At 37.7% G+C, this 21,880-nt stretch overlaps 1 protein-coding gene across 1 annotated transcript in view; it reads left to right on the top strand.

Moving 5' to 3' along the window:
• The window catches only part of MCF2L2 (MCF.2 cell line derived transforming sequence-like 2), a 237,482-nt gene that overhangs the window by 81,349 nt on the left and 134,253 nt on the right, over nucleotides 1-21,880 (top strand). The window contains exons 5-7 of the mRNA XM_055307990.1: nucleotides 55-174; nucleotides 16,495-16,611; nucleotides 21,650-21,799. Of these exons, the coding sequence (XP_055163965.1) occupies nucleotides 55-174; nucleotides 16,495-16,611; nucleotides 21,650-21,799 (387 nt within the window). The remainder of the gene's footprint in view (nucleotides 1-54; nucleotides 175-16,494; nucleotides 16,612-21,649; nucleotides 21,800-21,880) is intronic.

Genomic DNA, 21,880 nt, shown 5'->3' with positions numbered 1-21,880 from the left:
AGAAAAGACCAATGGATGTGAGATTTGCCCTGACACTTTTCATAATCCTTCCAGGTAGCATTTCCAGGAAACTTGCAGCTCATATTCATCCTTCGTCCATCTCGCTTTATCCAGAGGACATTCACTGACATTGGCATTAAATATTATCGAGATGAATTTAAAATGAAAGTGCCGGTAAGCATGACTTTTCATCTTTTCTGCATTTGGCCAGGGCCTGTGGAGAAGATGGCATTTGAGCTGAGTTTCTAAGGAAGGTAGGATGCCACAGACAGAGAGAGAGGGCATTCTGGGTAGAGGGAACAGCATGTATAAGGACACAGAGGAGAAAACACTTTATGCAAGGTCCATGGGGAAGCCCTGTTCTTGTTGAGATATATATATAGGAGAATTGTTTGGAAGAGAAAAAGGTTAGAAAACATGGAATAGGTTTTCAATGTGAGGACAAGAGGTCTAGATTTTATTCAGTAGGCAGTGGGGATCCCCTGAAGGTTTTTCAGTTGGGGAGTGACTTAGGTAAAGTGGTATTAGAGTTATGTAATCTAAAGGTGGTACCCAAGACTGTAGAAAGTGATTGAAAGAGGGAGAGGTATTATAATAGTATGGGTAAAAGCAAATAAAGAGTCTAAAATATGGGAGTGACATAAATATAGGCAACTGTAGAGTAAAAATAAAACCAATATGATATTCATAAAAGGAAGACAAATTAAAATGACAAGATTAAATATTTTACTGGCAATTTTGGCAGAGATATGGAGGAAGCAAGCACTTTCATACTTTGCTGATTGGAATGAAGTTGGTAATGACCAATATAGAGGACTAATTTGTAGTGTTTATCAAAAATTAAAGTATATACACTCATTGACCTTTGTATAAAAGTTATTCTACAGATAGTCTCACACGTTCTGAAGTCTGCATATACAATATTAATTACCAAATTGTTTGTAATAATAAACGATTAGAAACAACATAATGACCACAACAAGGGAGTAGTTAATAAAAAATGGTTTATGCAACCAGTTAAATACTTTGTAACCATCAAAAAAGTGATAAGGCATGATACAACCACAGTGAAAACAGGTAGCAGTTAACATATACCTAACCTAATATAAGAAATAGGACAGAGGATCATAGGGGGAGGGAGGAAAACACAGAATGGGAAGAAGTCAGAGAGGGAGACAAAGCATAAGAGACTCTTAACTATGGGAAAGAAACTGAGGGCTGCTAGAGGGGAGGCGGGTGGGAAGATGGGGTATCTGGGTGATGGATATTGAGGGCACATGATGTAATGAGCACTGGGTGTTATATAAGACTGGTGAATCACTGAACTCTACATCTGAAATTAATGGTGTTCTGTATGTTGGCTAATTGAATTGAAATAACAAAAATACACCTAACCTATGACCCAACCAAGAGAAATGAAAAGATGTGTCCACAAAAAGAGATGTATGAAAGAATGTCCATCAACATGTGAATGGATGCAGAATTTGTGGCATAGTCACATATGGGATAACATTAAGCAATAAAAAAGAGTGAAATACTGATATATATAACAACATGGACTCATCTCTAGAATATTCTCTTGAAAGAAAGAAATTAGACACTAAAGAGTATATGTTCTGTGATTCTTTTTTATATACGAAGAGGCAAAACTAACCTAGAAAATCGCAGGGATGGCTGCTATTAGGGGTGGGGCAGTGGAGATTGGGAGGAGACACAAGGGAATTTTCTGGGGAGATGTGTATCTTGATTGGATGGTGTAACATGTGTGTATACAGTTGTCAGAACTAATTGAACTATATACATTTGTGCATTTTATTAATATAAATGACATCTCAACTGAAAAAGAAAAAAAAGGAAAAAATAGGTAAGATGAATCTATAGTGACAGAAAAGTTGCTAATACATATTTTGTTTAGTTGGAAATAATCTCAAACTCAGAAAAATTTTGAGAATAAGATTAGTACAAAGAACATTCTAACATTCCATGCCCTTTACCCAGATTCATTCACCTATTGTTAACATTTTATCCCCATTTGCTTTATTATTTACTTATTATTTGCTTCTCTCTATAGATGTATTCATCTCTCTCTTTCTCTCTAATATTATACATATATAAATATGTATATTTCTCTATTCATAGTATGTATAAATTTATATATTAAGATGTATGTAAATATGTGTGTTATACATATATGTAAATATGTGTACCAAAAAATGGTTTATGCAATCAGTTAAATACTTTGTAACCATTTTTAATGTATTTGTATATACAGGATCTAGTTTAGGATCAGATGTTACATACTGTTGTCATGTCTCTTCAGTTTCCTTTAATTGGAAACATTTCCACAATCTTTCTTTTTTTTCTTTTTTCACAATCTTTCTTTGTCTTCTATGACATTAGCATTTTGGAAGAATACAATCCCTTAAAAAAAAACTTGCCACATTTGGGGGTCATGTGATGATTTCTCAGTATTCAATTCAGGTTATACATTCCTAGCTGGAATACTACTTAAATGATGTCATGTCCTTCTCAGAGTATCACATGTGGAGAACACAGTGTTGATCTGTCCCCTCACTGGTAACATTAATTTTGATCCCCTACTCAAGGTGTTGCCCAATTTCTTAAATGTATTATATTTCCATTGCCACTTAATACAGAATCTTTGGAGAAACACTTTAAGACCATACAAATATCCTGCTCCTCAAAAGATTCCTCTCTATATTTAATATCTATTGATAATTCTTGCTTGGAATGATCTTTATTAAATTGATTGCAAAATAATGCTGTCACAACTATAATACACTTTGAACACATACTAATCAGAAGTTGGTATTCTGCTGTAAGCTAGAACTTTCCCTTCTCCCTTATTTATTTGTCTATTATCATTAGACATATATGTATGTCTCTATATATAAATATATTTATTTATTCTAGAAATCATAGAGTTCACACTGGTACTTTAAATTTTAGGTCATCATCAGTGATCCATTGTGTAGGAAACTTCACACTACTTGCATATAAAAAAGAATTTAACCTTTAACATTAAAATGTCTGGCAAATTCCAGAAAGCATCCATCAGGAATGCAAGATACTTTTAATAAAAAGTAAGTTCCATAGTAGGTGGTAAAAAAAATAAAAACTTTTAGGTAACCTAAGATGTATTTTTAAGGGGGGATAAAAGCAAAGGGAAAGTAGTATGGATAGTATACTTCCATTTGAATAAAGTGGGAGTGGCATGTATGTGACTCAATATGCATGGATCACCTTGGGAAGATTATGTAAGATATCTAGAAACTGGTTGAAGTGGTTGCCTTCTGGATGTAGAACTGGAGGTCTGGGGGTAGGGGTGCGAGGAAGACTGTTTTCAATTTATCTAGACTCTATTCGAATTTATTGTCATACACACATATTATCTGGCCAAAACAAAAAACCTTGCTTTAATTGAAATTGCTCTGAGAAAATTTAATCCATCTTAATGAAAACTGATTATCTCTGATAAGAGATTTTTCTATTTCTTTTTCTAGTCTTATTTTCCCTCTTTTGGTTTCATTTTATATTAATAGTCAAACTTCCTAAAATACTTTTTCCCTATACTTTAGGTGTTAACCAGACAAAAAATGTATTTCCTATTCTATTTTAAATACATATTTCAAAATATTTGAGTGTTTAAGAGAAATGTGAGCCATGATTTTCTTATTCTGTTTTACTGAACTGAGTAACAAATTGAGGAAGAGATGACTTACAAGAAATGAATGAACTTATTGTAATCCTCATAAGCTTCTTCCCCTTCAGAGATAAAATTGTTTCTTGTCACTCAAAAAGGTTTGGAGTTAGAACTAAGCATTTGATCAAATGTCATGTATGTGTTTCCCTGGTTGTGTATAAAATATACCTACCTCTTCAAGGATAATATGTATTCAGATACTTATGTGATTTATGCGCTGCTGCTTTTCATGTGTACATCTATACTAAAGAGAGAAGACCATCTATTTGATCTTCATAGTATGTCTTTAGTTACTTCTGTATGCAGTAATGTATGCTGATTCGTTACCCATCATACTCTCAATTTTAAACTTAAAATCAACTTTCAAAAAATACTTTATTTATTCATGACAGACACACACACACACACACACACAGAGAGAGAGAGAGAGAGAGAGAGAGAGAGAGAGAGGCAGAGACACAGGCAGAGGGAGGAGCAGGCTCCATGCAGGGAACCCGACGTGAGACTCGATCCCAGGTCTCCAGGATCAGGCCTTGGCTGAAAGCAGCGCTAAACCGCTGGGCCACCCGGGCTGCCCTAAAATCAACTTTCAAAAGAGAAGTTATTTATTTGAGAGAGAGAGATAGAGCAGATAAGTGAGAACACGAGTAGGGGGAGAGGGACAGAGAGAGAGGGAGAAGAAGGATCCCCACTGAGCAGGAAGCCCCATGCCAGCTCAATCCCAAGACCCTGAGATCATGACCTGAGCCAAAGGCAGACACTTAACCAACTGAGCTACCCAGGTATCCCCATTAAGAGTCTCTTATGGTTTGTTTCCCTCTCCTTTCCCCCTGCCCCCCCTTCCCATATGGTCATCTGTTTTCTTTCTTAAATTCCACATATGAGTGAGAGCATATGATATTTGTCTTTCTCTGACTTATTTCACTTAGCATAATACACTCTAGCTCCATCCACATTATTGCAAAAGGCAAGATTTTATTCTTTTTGTTGGCTGAGTAATATCCCACTGTGTGTGTGTGTATATATAAAATCTATGTATATCTGTATATATATCTATATATCTGTATTTTTCTATATATATCTCCCTCACATCTTCTTTATCCATTCATCAGTTGATGGACATTTGGGCTCTCTCCATACTTTGGCTATAATAATCCTGCTGTAAACATCAGGATGCACGTACCACTTCACATCTGTATTTTTGTATCCTTTGGCAAATACCTGCTAGTGGAATTGCTGGGTTGTAGGGTAGTTCTATTTTTAGCTTTGTGAGGAACCTCCATACTGTTCTCCAGAGCCACTGCACCAGTTTGCATTCCTACCAACAGTGTAAGAGGGCTCCCTTTCTCCTCATCCTCACTAACACCTCGTTTCTGATGTGTTAATTTTAGCCATTTTCACAGGTGTGATATGATATCTCATCATGGTTTTGATTTGTATTTCTCTGATGATAAGTGCTGTTGAACATCATCTTGTGTGTCTGTTAATCATCTGGATGTCTTCTTTGGAAAAACTGTCTATTCATGTCTTCTGCCCATTTCTTAACTGGATTATTATTTTTTGGGGGGTGTCGAATTGATAGGTTCTTTACAGATTTTGCATACTAACCCTTTATCTGATATCTTTTCCCATTCTGCTGGCTGCCTTTTTGTTTTGTTGATTGTTTCCTTCACCGTGCAGAAGGCTTCCACCTTGTTAAGTCCTAATAGTTCACTTTTGCCTTGTTTTCCTTACCTCTGGCGATGTGTCTAGTAACAAGTTGCTACAGCTGAGGTCAAAGAGGTTTCTGCCTGTCTTCTCCTCTAAGATTTTGATGGTTTCCTGTCTTACACTTAGGTCTTTCATCTATTTTTAATTTATTGTTGTGTTGATATAAGAAACTGGTCGTTTCATTCTTCTGCATATGGCTGTCCAATTTTCCCAACATCATTTGTTGAAGAAACTGTGTTTTTTCCATTGGATATTCTTTCCTGCTTTGTCGAAGGTTAGTTGACCATATAGTTGTGGGTCCAATTCTGGATTCTCAGTTCTGTTTCATTGATCTGTGTGTCTATTTTTATGCCAGTGCCATACTGTCTTGATGACTACAGCTTTGTAATATAGCTTGAAATCTGGAATCGTGATGCCTCCAGTTTTGGTTTTCTTTTTCAGGATTGCTTTGGTTATTCAGGGTCTTTTGTAGTTCCATACAAGTTTTAGAATTGTTTATTCTAACTCTGTGAAGAATGCTGGTATTATTTTGATAGGGATTGCCTTAAATGTTAAATATGTAGATTGCTTTGGGTAATATAGATGTTTTAGTGATGTTTGTTCTTCTAATCCATTAGCATGGAATGCTTTTCCATTTCTTTGTGTCCTCTTCAATTTCTTTTATAAGTATTCTATAGTTTTTCAGGGTACAGATCTTTCACATCTTTGGTTAGGTTTATTCCTAGGTATCTTATTGTTTTTGGTGCAATTGTAAATGGGGGTTGGTTTCTTGATTTCTTTCTCTGCTACTTCATTATTGCTATATAGAAATACAACAGATTTCTGCACATTGATTTTATATCCTGCAAATTTGCAATTCATGAATTAGTTCTAGCAGTTTTTTTGGTGTAGTCTTTTGGGTTTTCTACATTGAGTATCATGTCATCTGCAAATAGTGAAAGTTTGGCTTCTTCCTTGTCAATTTGAATGCCTTCTATTTCTTTTTGTTATCTGAATGTTGAGGCTAAGACTTGCAGAACTGTGTTAAAAGTAATGGTGAGAGTGGACATCCCTGTCTTGTTGAAAGGCTCTCAGTTTCTCCCCATTGAGGATGATATTAGCTATGGGTCTTTCATATATGGTCTTTATGATGTTGAGGTATGTTCTCTCTGTCCCTACTTTTTAAGGATTTTTATCAAGAAAGGATGCTATTTTGTCAAATGCTTTTTCTGCATCTATTGAGAGGATCATATGATTCTTATCCTTTCTTTTATTAATGTGGTGTATCATATTGATTGATTTGTGGATGTTGAACCACCACTGCAGCCCAAGAATAAATCCTACTTGGTCGTGGTGAATAATCCTTTTAAAGTACTGTTGAATCTGATTATCCAGTATGTCATTAAGAATTTTTGCATTCATGTTCATCAGGGATATTGGTCTTACTTCATTTTTAAAACATAGTTGTGATATTAGCACTTTACTTTGTAGTTCACTGGCCTCTCTTATTACACCTCCCTACTCTTTTCTAGTTAGATGATAGTTATATTTTCACAGGTTGAGTGGTGAAAGGAGTTCATTTCCTAGGACTCTTAAGAATGAGGTGGTTCAAGTATGTAATTATTGTTAAGTCACTTAGCCTCACCATACCTTTACTCAAGGAGAAGGGTGTTTTAATATAGCAGTGAATTTTGGAGAACCTATTGCTGGCATTTATCTATTCTGAAACAGCTGTATTAACACTTACCTCACAAAATGTTATGTGAAGTGGCTAAGGCAGTCTTGCAAAAATCTTTCCAGAGGCTATAGATGTACAAATCAGTTTTTAAAAATGGAGTTTGTGACAAAATACAAGAAATACTCCTTTCATAATTAGGAGATCATATATCTCCTTGAAGAAATAGCTTAAAGCAACTGTAAGTAAGAATATAATTGTAGGGGATCCCTGGGTGGCGCAGTGGTTCGGTGCCTGCCTTCGGCCCAGGGCGTGATCCTGGAGACCCGGGATCGAGTCCCGCGTCGGGCTCCCTGCGTGGAGCCTGCTTCTCCCTCTGCCTGTGTCTCTGCCTCTCTCTCTCTCTCTTTCTATGTCTATCGTGAATAAATAAATAAAATCTTAAATAAAGAGAATATAATTGTATACTGAAAAGGAAAAAAATACGGCATTCTTAATTTATAGCAGCTATTCTCAGAATATAATTGTTGGCTATGGTATGGTAAAGTTGATTTATTCACATGAGGAAATGAGAAGGAAATGAGATGGAGGTCACCACATGCCATGGAAGGCCACAGGGGAAGTACCAGGTCTTGGCCAAGAGGCAGAAGCAGGAGGAAGTGAAAAATCCTAGGCTAGTTTCTTTTTGGGGTTTCCACAGGGAAGGTAAGGCAGGGCAGTAAATAGTTTAGGACTGGCTGGTCTGAATACTTCCAGTGGGTTTGGGGTCATAGGGGCATTCTCTAGTAATCTGGGCATGATTTAGTGCAGATGAAATGTTGGCTTGGTATGTGATAGATAAGAAAGTAGTTGGGGATATGGGTTTAGGATCAATTACTAGATCATGGTGATTCTATTTTTAATTCCTTGAGGAACCCCACACTGTTTTCCACAGTGGCTGCACCAGTTTGCATTCCCACTAACAGTGCACAAGTGTTCCTTTTTCTCCACATCCTCAGCAAAACTTGTCATTTCTTGTGTTTTTGATATTTGTCATTGTGACAGGTGTGAGGTGATATCTCATTGTGGTTTTGATTTGCATTTCCCTGATGATGAGTAATGTTGAGCCTCTTTTCCTATGTCTGTTTGGGGGAATGTCTGTTCATGTCTTCTGCTTCTTTTTAATTGTATTATTTGTGGGATTGTGTGTGTGTGTGTGTGTGTGTGTGTGTGTGTGTGTTGAGTTCTGTAAGTTCTTTATATATTTTGGCTATTACCCCCTTACTGGCACTATCATTTGCAAATATCTTCTCCCATTCAGTAGACAGTCTTTTGGTTTTGTTGATAGTTTCCTTTGCTGTGCAAAAGTTTTTTACTCTGAGTAGTGCCAGTAGTTTAATTTGCTTTTGTTTCCCTTGCCTCAGGAGACATATCTAGAAAAACGTTTCTATGGCTGATGTGAAAGAAATTACTGCCTATGTTTTCTTCTAGGAATTTTATGGGTTTGGGTCTCACATTTAGGTCTTTCAACCATTTTGAATTTATTTTTGTTATGGCGTAAGAAAGTGGCCCAGCTTCATTCTTTTGCATGTGGCTGTCCAGTTTTCCCAGCACCCTTTGTTGAGGGGCTTCCCCCCCCCCATTGTATATTCTTGCCCCATTTATCATGGATTGACTGACTATATAATCATGGATTTATTTCTGGACTGTCTGTTCTGTTGATCTGTGTGTCCATTTTTGTGGCAGTGCCGTACTGTTTTGATTACTAAAGCCTTGTACTATATCTTGAAATCTGGGATTGTGATAGCTCTGGCTTTGTTCTTCTTTCTCAAGATTGCTCTGACTATTCGGGGTATATTGTGGTACTGTACAAATTTTAGGATTATTTGTTCTAGTTCTGTGAAAAATGCTATTGGTATTTTGATAGAGGTTGCATTAAATGTGTGGATTGCTTTGGGTAGTATGGACATTTTAATAATACTGGTTCTTCCAATCCATGAGCATGGAATATCTTCCCATTTGTTTGTGTCTTCTTCATTTTCTTTCATCAGTGTTTTATAGTTTTCAGAGAATAGGTCTTTCACCTTCTTGGTTAAGTTTTTTTCTTAGGTATTTTATTGTTTTGGAGCAGTTGTAAATGTGATTGTTTTCTTAATTTTTCTTTCTGCTACTTCACTGTTAGCATGTAGAAATGCAGCAGGTTTTGTGTATTGATTTTGTATCCTGTGATTTTAATTGAATTCATTTATCAGTTCTAGTAGTTTTTTGGTGGTGACTTTAGGGTTTTCTATATATAGTATCATGGCATCTGCAAATAGTGACAGTTGTACTTCTTCCTTACCAATTTGGATATCTCTTATTTCTTTTTCTTGTCTGATTATTGTAGCTAGGACTTCCAGTACAATGTTGTGTAAAAGTAGTGAGAGTGGACATCTTTGTCTTGCTGCTGATCTTAGAGGAAAAGCTGTCAGTTTTTCCCCATTGAGTATGATGTTAGCCGTGGGTTTTTCATATATGGCCTTATTATGTTCAGATATGTTCCTTCTAAACCCACATTGCTAGGAGTTTTTATCATGAATGAATGTTGTACTTTGTCAAACACTTTTTCTGCATCTATTGAAGTGATCATATGGCTTTAATCTTTTCTCTTATTGATGTGATGTATCATGATGATCGATTTGGGATTGTTGAACTACCTTTGCACTCCAGAATAAATCCCACTTGATCATGGGGAATGACTTTTTATTTATTTATTTTTTTTTGGGGGGGGGAATGACTTTTTAAAATATATTGTTGGATTCAATTTGCTAAGATTTTTTTTTGAGGACTTTTGCATTTGTGTTCACCAGAGATATGTTCTGTAGTTTTTCTTTTTTTTGTAATGTTTTTATCTGGTTTTGATATCAGGGTAGCAATGGTGGCCTCATAGAATGTATTTGGAAGTGTTCCTTCCTCTTTTGTAGTTTGGAATAGTTTAAGATGAATAGGTATTACCTTACCTCTTCCTTAAATATTTGATAGAATTCACCTGTGAAGCCATTTGTTCTGGACTTTTGTTTGTTGGGATTCAATTCATTGCTAGTAATTGGTCTATTCAAAATTTCTATTTCTTCCTGATTCAGTTTTGGCAGGTTAGATGTTTCTAGAAATGTATTTGCTTTTTTCTAGGTCTTCCAATTTTTGGCATATGATTTTTCATAATATTCTCTTATAACCTTTTGTATTTCTTTGGTATTGGTTGTTATTTCTCCTCCATTTCTCATTTTACTTGAGTTCTTTCTCTCTCTTTGATGAGTCTGGCTAAAAGTTTCTTTTTTAAGTTTCTTTATTTTTATTTTTATTTTTTGGTAATCTCTGTATCCATTGTGGGGCTTGAACTCAACCCAGAGATCATGAATCAGCTGTTCTTCTGACTGAGCTAGCCAGGTGCCCTGAGTCTGGCTAAAAATTTCATAATTTTGTTTATCTTTTCAAAGAGCCACTCATCATTTCATTATTTCTTTCACTGTTTTTTGTTTCATTTATTTCACTCTTGTCATTATTTCCTTTCTTCTACTGAATGTAGGCTTTGTTTATTCTTCTTTTTCTAGCTCCTTTAGTTCAACGTTAGGTTTGTTTGAGACTTTTTTTGCTTCCTGAGCTAGGCCTGTATTACTCTAATCTTCTTTCATAGAACAGCTTTTACTGCATCGGAAAGATTGGACTGTTGTACTTTCATTTTCATTTGTCTCCAAGGTGGGTATTTTTTTTTCTCTTTGGTTTATTGGTTGACCCATTCATTGTTCAGTAGCATGTTATTTAGCCTGTATGTATTTATGTTTTTTCTAAATTTTTTCATGTGGTTGATTTCTAGTTTCATATCATTATGATCAGAAAAGATGCATGATATGATTTCAGTCTTTTTGAATTTATTAAGACTTGTTTTGTGGCTAACATGTGATCTATTCTGGAGAATGTTCCATATGCATTTGAAAAGAATACATTCTGCTGTTTTAAGATAGAATGTTCTGAATATATTTGCTAGGTCCATTTGGTCCCATGTGTCATTCAAAGTCATTGTTTCCTTGTTGATTTTCTGTCTGGATGACCTAACCATTAATGTAAGTGGGGTGTTAATGTCCCCTACTATTATTGTATTACTATTGATTTCTTCCTTCATGTCTATTAATAGTTACCTTATGTATTTATGTGCTTCCATGTTGGGTACATAAACATTTATAATTGTTATATCCTCTTGTTGGATTTTACCCTTTATCATTATGTAGTGTCCTTCTTTGTCTCTTATTACAGTCTGTTTTACTTTTATTTTTTTAAAGATTTATTTATTTATTTATTCATGAGAGAGAGAGAGAGAGAGAGAGAGAGAGAGAGAGACAGAGATACAGGAGGAGGGAGAAGCAGGCTCCATGCCGGGAGCCCGACGTGGGACTCGATCCCGGGACTCCAGGATCACGCCCTGGGCCAAAGGCAGGCGCTAAACCGCTGAGCCACCCAGGGATCCCCTTACAGTCTGTTTTAAAGTCTATTTTGTCTGATATAAGTATTGGTGTCCCAGCTTTCTTTTCACTGTCATTCGCATGGTAAATGTTTTTCCATTTTCCACTTTCAATCTGTATATGTTTTTAGGTCTGAAATGAGCCTTCTAGGTAGTGTATAGATAGGTTTTGCTCTTTTATCCATTTAGTCACCCTATGTCTTTTGATTCAAAGTATATTCAAAGTAATTATTGATAGATACATACTTACTGCCTTTTTGTTATGTATTTTCCAGTTGTTTTTGTAGTTCTTTGCTGCTCCTTTCTTCTTCTCTTATTCTCTTCCCTTATGGTTTAATGAGTTTCTTTAATGATATTCTTGGATTCCTTTCTTTTTGTTTTTTGTGTATCTATTATACGTTGAGTATGTATGTTTGTGTGGTTATCTTTGGGTTCATATGTAACATCTGATGCATAGAGCAGTCTATATTAAGTTGTTAGTCACTTAAGTTTGAACCCATTCTAAGATCAGTAAATTTTTACTTCCCCACCCTCCATGTTTTTTGTATATGATCTCATACTTTACACCCTTTAATTTTGTGAATCTTTTGACTGATTTCTGTAGATATAATTGATTTTACTGCTTTTGTGCTTTAACCTCCATATGGTTTTGTAAGTGATTCATCTACTACTTTTTTTTAAAAGCTTATTTATTTAAGTTATCTCTACATCCAATGTGGGGCTCACACTCATAACCTTGAGGTCAAGAGCTGCATGCTCTTCCAACTAAGACAACCAGGCACCCCTCATCTACTACTTTTTATTATGTCTGCATTTAGTTTTGAAATTTTTTCCTTTCATAATTCTCTTGCTCCTGATTATGGCCTTTTCTTTCCATTCAAATAATTCCCTTCATGGTTTCTTGTAGGGCTGTTTTAGTGGTGATGAATTCCTTTACCTTTTATTTGTCTGAGAAACTCTATCTTTCCCTCTATTCTGAATAGTAATCTTGTTGGATGGAATATTCTTGTTCATAGGCATTTTTTTCTTTAAGCACTTTGAATATATCATGCTACTCTCTTCTGGCCTGCAGAATTTCTGCTGAAAAAACACATACAGAGTTTCCCTTGTATGTAACTGTTTTCTTTTCTCTCGCTGTTTTAAAAATTCTCTATCACTACTTTTTGCCATTTTAATTACTATCTGTCTTGGCATAGACCTCCATGGGTTGATTTGTTGGGGGCTCTCTGTGCCTCTTAGATGTGGGTTTCTGACTCCTTTCTCAGATTTGGGGAGTTTTTAGCTATTATTTAAGTAATTCTATGCCTCCTTTTCTCTTTTTTTCTTCTGGGATCCCTTTAATGCTAATATTATTATGCTTGATGATATCACTGAATTTCCTTAAGCTAATCTTAGCTTTTATTATTCTTTTTCCTTTTTGCTATTAAGCTTGATTGCCTTCTTTTTTTCCCCTCCTTGGGCCTGGCTACCCAAAGCAGAGAGCATGGTTGCTTTTTATTACTCTGTATTTCAAATCACTGATCTGTTCTTCTGCCTTCTCTAATTTGCTATTGATACTCTCTAGTGCATTTTTAATTTCAGTTATTGAGTTCTTCATCTCTGATAGGTTCTTTTTAATATTTTCTATCTCTTTGTTAAAGGTCTCAGTGAGATCCTCCATTGTTTTCTCAAGTCCAGTGAGTGTCTTTATGACCATCATTTTGAATTCTTTATTAAGCATATTACTTATCTGTTTCATTTAACTCTTTTAAAAAATATTTATTTTAGAGAGAAAAAGAGAGCACATGTGCACATGAGTGAGGGTAGGGGCAGAAAGGAGGAGGACAGAATCCTTAAGCAGACTCCGCTGAGTGTGGAGCCTGATGTGGGGCTTGATCTCAGGACCCTGAGATCATGACCTACACTGGAATTAAGAGTTGGATACTTAACTGACTGAGCCACCCAGGTGCCCCTCATTTAACTTTTTTAACTGTAGTTTTTGTCCTATTCTCTCATTTGGGGCATAATCCTATCTCTTTATTTTGTCAGACTCTCTGTGTCTATTTCTATGTATTTGGAAAATCAGTTCTGTCTTCTCCTCTTGAAAGTAGCAGCCTTATGAAGAAGAGGTCCTATGGTGCCCTGTAGCATAGTGCCCTATGTTTACCTGAACCAGGTGCTTTAGGGGTGTCTCCTTTGTGGGTGTGTGTTTCTTACTGGTGTGGCTAAGCCTTGTTTGCCTTCAGTCCAGTTGGCCTGTCGTGGGTGCATAAGGCAGTTTGTTCTCTGTGCTGTTAAAGGGCTGGTCTGGGGCCCACTGTAGGCTTGTAGTTGGATGATGCCAGCCCTCATATGCCTACCTCAGCCCATCTGCCAGGGCTGCAGTGGTACTGAACTGCAGGGTGCTCTCCCGTCCTGCCCCCTGAGAGCCTTGTTGGATGGGGCTGGTACTTAGACCATCTGCTGGGACTAGTCACACTAATGTGTATGGTTATCTTCTTCTCTCCCCAAGGCACTAGTTACTTTGGAGTGGCACTGGTCCCTGCTGAGGTTGCTTGCTGGATGTGTCTTAGCAGGAGCCACTTTGGAGGGACATCTGAAGAGTGGGGTGAGGTGGATGAGGTGGACTTGCAGGAGAATGCAGAAGTGGGGTGTGTGGTTTTAGCAAGCTATGAGAGAGTGTTTGAACTGGTATCCACAGGTGTCTGGTTATCTAGGCTGGAGTTGGGGTTGGGGGTGCTGGTGAGATGGCACCTGCTAGGGCTTTGTTCTAGGAGAAGTCACCTAAAGATCCCTGCCCCTCTAATGCAGGTTCTGAGATTAGTAACTAAACCTCCTTCCCATATACCCCTGATGCCTTCAGACTGTTGCTTCTATACTGTATCTCGGCTCGGTTGTTTGTTATGCTGGCTCCTTAAGAATGGGAGTTCGGTTTCCTGTTGCCCTCTGTATGTCTCAGAGCTAAGCCTGCTGATTTTTAAAGTACCTAGAGTTAAGCCCTACTGATTGTAAAAAGTCACAAAGTTAAGAAGCCCCATTGGTTTTTAAAGCCAAATGTTATGGGACTTGCCTTCCCAGTGCAGGTCCCCTGTGCTCCAGATGCCTGGTGTGGGGTCTCTTCCTCTCCCTTCTGCTTGTGCTGTCCCTGCTGTTGGTGGTTATGTCTCCCTGGCAGTTTGGTTCCTAATTGCATCTCTGCTCCCCCCACCTCTTTCTGTGTGGCCTCCTCTCTATCAACTGTGGAAAGTCTGTTCTGCTGGCCTTTGTGTTTTCTGAGTTAGCGGCACTGACATGGCTCTTACCTAGGTATGTCTGTGGGCTGAGTGCACTCAGCGTCCTCCTACTCCACCATTTTTTCAGAAGTCCTCTTTGCCCATTTTTAATTTTTTTTTTCATTTTTAGCTTCCAATTTAAAATTTCTCTTGGTCCACTCAGCTAAAGATGACAAGGCAGAGTCCTGGCAAGCATGGAACACATGCGTCCCTCTCCTGTTCCGTTACATGGAACAGAAGATGTACAGCCTGGCAGGATGTGTTTTTTAAAATTCCAGGTTGTGTGGTAGAGTTACTTCTGCCTAATAAGATGTTCCACATTGGTATTTTTAAAAAAACTCCATGCAGCCCTGGTGACTTAGCGGTTTAGCACTGCCTTCAGCTTAGGGTTTAGCATTCCCTTCTCTCTGTCTCTATGAATAAATAAATAAAATCTTAAAAAAACCAAAACCCAAAAAACTCCAAGTGTTACCATAGCAATTAATATTTCAAAAAGCAAAATATATTGGCAATTTCTTGTTTTGTGTCCGTAATTTCTAATTTTAGAAAGACTAAAAATCTTTTTGGAATTCCCAAAAGTGGTTTAAAATTTTTTAGCAGGGAAAGGCATAGATTAATTCAGGTTTGGTTTCTTTCCACTTTTTCTCATGTTATAAATGTAATTTTTAAAAATTCCCAAACTTTTAGGGTGCCTAGTTGGATCAGCTGATCAGCATGGGCTTGTTCATCAGCCAGATTGTTAATTTATAAAAATCTACTCCCTATTATCTCCAAATGTCCTCCATGCAGGATGAATCTGGGGCACATCAACATCAGTGTAGTAAATCTTTTTTTTTTTTAAGATTTTAAAAAATTTATTTATTCATGAGAGACACACACACAGAGAGAGAGAGAGACAGAGACAGAGACACAGGCAGAGGGAGAAGCAGGCTCCATGCAGGGAGCCCGACGTGCGACTCCATCCCAAGTCTACAGGATCAGGCCCTGGGCTGAAGGCAGCGCTAAACCGCTGAGCCACCCGGGCTGCCCCCAGTAGTATAACTTTTTAATACACACTTCTCAGTAGGTCCCCATATTCTAATTTTATTTTGGTGTTCACCAGCCTACCCCTTATTGGGCTTCTCATCGCATATTTTTAGGTCTCAATATAGCACTTGATTTTGGTGGCTGAAGAGTATACTTTAGCTTGGGAACTTTATTTTTTTTTTAAATTTTTTTATTTATTTATGATAGTCACACAGAATGAGAGAGAGAGAGAGAGGCAGAGACACAGGCAGAGGGAGAAGCAGGCTCCATGCACCAGGAGCCCGACGTGGGACTCGATCCTGGGTCTCCAGGATCGTGCCCTGGGCCAAAGGCAGGCACTAAACCATTGCGCCACCCAGGGATCCCTAGCTTGGGAACTTTAGCCAAAAATTCACCTAAAGTAAGACCAGACTTGTAGGTAGCTTAGAACTGTGTTCCCTGAACCATGTGACCATTTTGTCACAGACTATGCAATGGTACTCCTTGCTTAAAGGAGGAAAATGCCAAAGGAGTATAAAACTTTCTCTGCTGGATGTAGTAACTCTACATATGAATTCCTGATCCTGCGAAGTTCAATGCTATTTAAATAACAATAGAATCTAGATGAGCTATTTAATTATCTGTGAGGAACACACTGATTTTTTTTTGCCCATAGATCATTATGTTGAACTCTGCATCTGACCTTCACGGCTACATTGACAAAAACCAACTGACAGAGGATTTAGGGGGAACTTTGGAATACCGCCACAGTCAATGGATAAATCATCGAACTGTGAGTACCAGCTTAACCTGCTCTTTATATGGTCTCTCTTTGTTTTCCAGAAGAGACTGTTAAAGGTCAACTCTTGGGCAGTCCTTGCCCATGACTACCAAACATTGGGAAGGTTGGGTTTTCTAAGCCAAAGGTTGGGGAAAAATGTGGTGGAGGGGAGGAGGCTAGGGCATGTCCTGTTGTCTCCCCACACCTCACCTCATCATCTGGCATGGGGGTTTGGGGGCACTTGATTTAGGATACACCTGGGGAGTTTTCAACATACCGGCACCCTGCTATAAAGTCAGAGAAATTAATTTACTTGATCAGGGTTGAGCCTCAGATATTAGCATTCCACACAATTCCCCAGATGATTCTAATGTACAGAAAGATTGAAACCCACCAAGTTAGAAGGAGTTGCATTTGAATATGGTCACTATTACTTATTGTCTGATCTTGGGTCAGTTATTAAACATCTTTCAACTTGTTTTCTCCCCTATTAAAATGGAACTAACAGTGGTTTTCAGCTGGAGGCAATTTTAGACATTTAAAAAGAAAAGATTTTATTTATTTCTTTGACAGAGAGTGAGCAAGCACATAAGCACCTGTTAATTTCCAGAATGTGTATTGAACATCTGTTATGTAGTAGGCCATCAACCAGTGCTGGGGTTACAGAAGTGAGCAGAAAGAAATTCAGTGCCTGTGCTCGTTGGACCTTACAGACAGTGGGGAAGGCAGACATTAATCAAATAATCACACAGTGCCAAATTATAACTGTGATAAATGCTGTGTAGCAAAGTTCAGTGATTCCTCTGCCTGAAAGTGAAGACATAGCCTTGTTCCTACCCCTGAAGCTGTGCACTGTTACCAGGACTCTCCCTGGTGGAACCTCTCCACAGTCAACCTGTGTACTCATCTTTTCCCCAATATTCCTAAGCTTGCCTGTCACAGTGCCTTTTTGTATTCATGCTGTTTCATCAGCCTGGACCAGCTTTCCCGTTCATCACTATCTGCTAAAATCCTGTTCTCCTTACCGAGGCAAGTTTGACTCCAGAGCTCCACTTTTTTTTAAAAAAGATTTTATTTATTTATTTATTTATTTATTTATTTATTTATTAGAGAGAGAGAGAGAGAGAGAACAAGCAGGTAGAGCTGCAGAGGGAGAGGGAGAAGCAGGTTATCCACTGAGCAGGGAATCCAACGTGGGGCTTGATCCCAGGACTCTGGGATCATGACCTGAGCCAAAGGCAAATGCTTCATCAACTGAGCCATGCAGGTGCCCTGGGACAGGCAGTTTTTTTTATAGTCATAACTTGAGAGGAGGAGTGTTACTGGCATCTAGTGTGTAGGAGCCAGGAATCTGCTAAGCACCTTATGCATGAGACAGCCCACCACAACAAAGAATTGTCCAGCCCAACTGTCAATAGAGCCAATGACAAGAAACCTCAGTCTAACAGAAGCTACCTGAGAGTGGATGTGAGACTAAGTGGTGTAATGTGTGTGAAAGCATCTGACATGTAGTATTTTACTTTTCTCTACTCACTTATAGTAATGGTTATTCTGCTAAACTAGAAGGGTCAGTAATATGGAAGGAAAAGTGGGACTGAAACTCAAATGATAAAATGTTTCTGTATAAAGTTGTCACTCCCCTTTCCCCACTCTCTTAGTCCCTAGATCCTCAAAAAGACTAGGTTTTCTGAGCCAAGTCAGAAGCTCCCTTTACCACCTGGTGAAACTTGTGGTGTCAGTGCCCCTCTCTCTGTATTGGGTCACTTTAGAAACATGTTGCTCAACATTTACCAATAAACACCTGAATCACATTTAATTAGGTAGAAGAATGCACTCTCTCTTAAAGTGTAAAATTTTGTGATTTTTCTTAAAAAAAGGAAATTTGAGAACTAAACAAAAATAGATTTCTAGCAACAGTGCATTTATTTCAAAGCTACAGATTCTAATCCTTCCCTCACTTCTTTGTATGCCATGTAATTCGAAGGAAGATATAAGCCTTCCCAAAACCTAGAGGAAGACCTACAACCTGGGCAAGAACTCTTTGAACTTCTTATCAGTTTTATTGCAATAATGGTGATTTCAAGAGAAATCTTGGGAATGAAAAAAGGAATGGTGAAGTTCTTCATAATCACATGATTCTCACTAGACCTGAATAGAAAAGATATGGAGGGAAGCTTATGTAGAATATCTTACACAAGTAAGTGTAGTCAGGGTTGTCTTTGCAATTTCATTAAACTGTATGAGAAATGGAACTGGAGTGTTTCCAGCCTTTATTTCTTCACTTCCTAGGATATTATTACATTACTTTAATAATCAAAAGAATTTACTGTCCTGCCAGGTTTATTGGGCTAGCTAGGTCTCCCTTTGGCTCTGACTTTTCTACCAATCCTTTGTTTTATTATGTTATTAATGTTTTTCAAGTTGCCTCAGATCTTTCTTGAAATAACACACATTTGCAGCAAATGAATAAAGAAATAAAACAAATGCACCTTGACATCAAAGACAAGAATAGTTCTCTAAGAACTGAGGGAGGTAAAGAAGACTGAAGCCATGAACATAGATTATTTAAAAACATGGCATAAGCAGACGTGTGCATATACCTTCCTACCCCAGGCCTCATTCATGTCCGTGGTTTGTATTTGTGCATGTATTAAACATATTATAATGAGCTTTAAAAAATACAACTAGTATTCAAACATCAGAGGTATTTTTATATGCCTTTTGCACATTTTATGTATATATTTTATATATATACGTATATAATTAGAACTATAATATATACATATATATTACATATATAATATATATAGATCCTTTTTTGGATAGTAGTGCACTTTCTGGATGTCAGATCTTTGAGATGCATTAGAACTGAAAAGAACCTTAAAGATGATTTATTTCAATTACCTTATTTTACAGGTGAGGAAACTGACCTTCAAAGTAAAGAAGTGACTTATCCAAGGTTATATGGTTGAGTAGTGGCAGAGCCAAGACAAAGGCTGAGCACTTTTCCATTACTCTATCAGCGTCAGGTCCTCTGTACCATTTCCAGGGTGATTGTTTGCTAATCAGATACCTGGAATCAAGTTAATTTGTTAATAGAACTCTCCATAGGAAACCTCTGGCTTTCCTCTATCTCCAGGTCAATATTTGCAGGCCTCACATTTGATTCTCAGAGTTGATGCTGGTATTATCATTACACTTGTAAGGTACTCTACTGTGCCCAAGTCCTTTCAGGTTTGCTATTCCTTTGATCCTCGAAAAAAACCCTGCAAAAACAGAGCAATCATTATTCCCATTTTTCAAATAGAGATGCTAGGACTTAGAACAATACCTGGTTTATGCAAGATCACACAGTTAGAATCTGGACTTTAATTCAAGTCTTAAGGCTGTCAAAGCCAAGATCTTTTGTTGATCTGATTTTAAATGTAGTTTTGTTCAATTTAGTTTTTATTGCCAAGAGGTGGTATAGTATAGTGCTTAAGAGTGCTGGTCCTGAGTTTAATCCCAGATCTGCCACTTATTTTTTTATATGACTTTGGGGAAATTACTTAACCTTAATATGCCTCAGTTTTTTCATCTATATAGAATGTGGTGATAATAGTAACCTAATTGAGATGCATTATAAGAGGTAATGCATATAAAACAAAGTACTGTATCTCATATTTTCTTATTATAAGTCCTCTGATAGGTTGGATTTTTATTTTATTCAGTAGAGGCTATTGGTTCAAGAAGTTGAAAGAGTATTGTATACAGATATCAGATTATGTAAAAGTTATAACACTTTGATGTGCTTGAAAAAAAGATTCTTATAAAAGTTAGTCTAACTTTCCACACCAAAAGTACTGTGATGTTCAAGACTGCAGCTGTATAAATACTTGTGCTAATAGAGGAGATCCCACCTACAGCAATATAAGTATGAACAGGGTTGATGGTAGGGGTACCTGGCTGGCTCAGTCGGTAGAACATGTGACTCTAGATCTCAGAGTCTTGAGTTTGAGCCCCACATTCGCGATAGAGTTTACTTAAAAAAAATGACTGATGGAGAAAGACTTTGTGTTCAGAAAGTAGGGGGAGGTGTGTCATGCTCTGGAAGCCTTTATTATGCCAGCCTCAGCTCTGGCCTCTATTATAGCAAAGGGCTGCCCCACATCTGGCACATTCTTTATGATGAACATTTGGGTTTTCAGAAATGTTCTCTGATGATGTAAGAACAGAGGTAATTTTTTCCCAAATGAAAATTAGATTGGGCCTGTTTGCAACTACCAGTTATCCATCTAGCAGCTGTTTATGGGGCTACCTACTGTGTGACAGGCATAGTACCATTTGTTGGGGGTGGGGGGGACAGAGATGAATTGTGTTCACCCTTTGAGGGTAAAATTGTCTTGAGAACAGAGGGAAATGGGCATGGTAGAGCCAGTCTGGTTTACTAGAATGACTTGTGGAATTCTGAAAAGCTACTTGCCTTCAACTAAATCTACTGATAACAATAAGCATGACTTTTTCAAGGTTAGGACATATGTTTACTGCTAAAATGCATTCTGCTAAATGCAGATATCTCATCTGGAATATTAGCTGTGAAGTTACTCATTAGTTAGTAGGTATTCATTTAATGGTAGAACAGAGTCCTTAGTGGAAGGTAAATTTTTATAAAGGAGTGAGAGGCAGAGGTCCCCAAACTCTCATCACATGTGACAAAAGTAACTCACTGAAAGGTCACTAGTGACCTAATCACTATATTCATCTTCTTCCTCTGGGTCAAACTTGCTTCCCAAACTTGGTGACTTCGGTTGAACCCTTCTTTCCTTTCTTACTGCCCAATTCATTACATGATCTTGGACAATTGACCTGTAGGAGCTTCATTTCCTTCTACTATAAAATGGAGATACAATACCTTCCAATCGGATTATTGAGATGATAGACAAATGTATAGCACCAGGATAATGCATGGCCCATTGCAGGTACTTGGGAAATGGTAGCTACTATCCTTCTATTCAGAGCATATTGGTGAATGTTAAGCTCTCCTCATTGTTATGATTATCTGACCTTCCAGGCCATTGAAAATTTTGCCATGACATTGAAGACCACTGCCCAGATGATTCAGATGTTTGGGGCCTGCCTAACCACAACAGAGCTGCCTACAAGTGTGCTGTCCACGGAAGACCTCCTCATGTCCCACACAAGGCAGCAGGACAAGCTGCAGGTGAGTAGTTGTGGTCTTTCACAGGCCAGCCTCTTGAAGAGAACCAGGGGCAGAAGTCAAAGTTAAGCCCTCTTCTTCCTC

Source organism: Nyctereutes procyonoides, unplaced genomic scaffold (genome assembly GCF_905146905.1).
Source record: "Nyctereutes procyonoides isolate TBG_1078 unplaced genomic scaffold, NYPRO_anot_genome, whole genome shotgun sequence".
NCBI lineage: Eukaryota > Metazoa > Chordata > Mammalia > Carnivora > Canidae > Nyctereutes > Nyctereutes procyonoides.
Note: the sequence above shows the minus strand (reverse complement) of the source record. Positions and strands in the feature narration are given on the sequence as shown.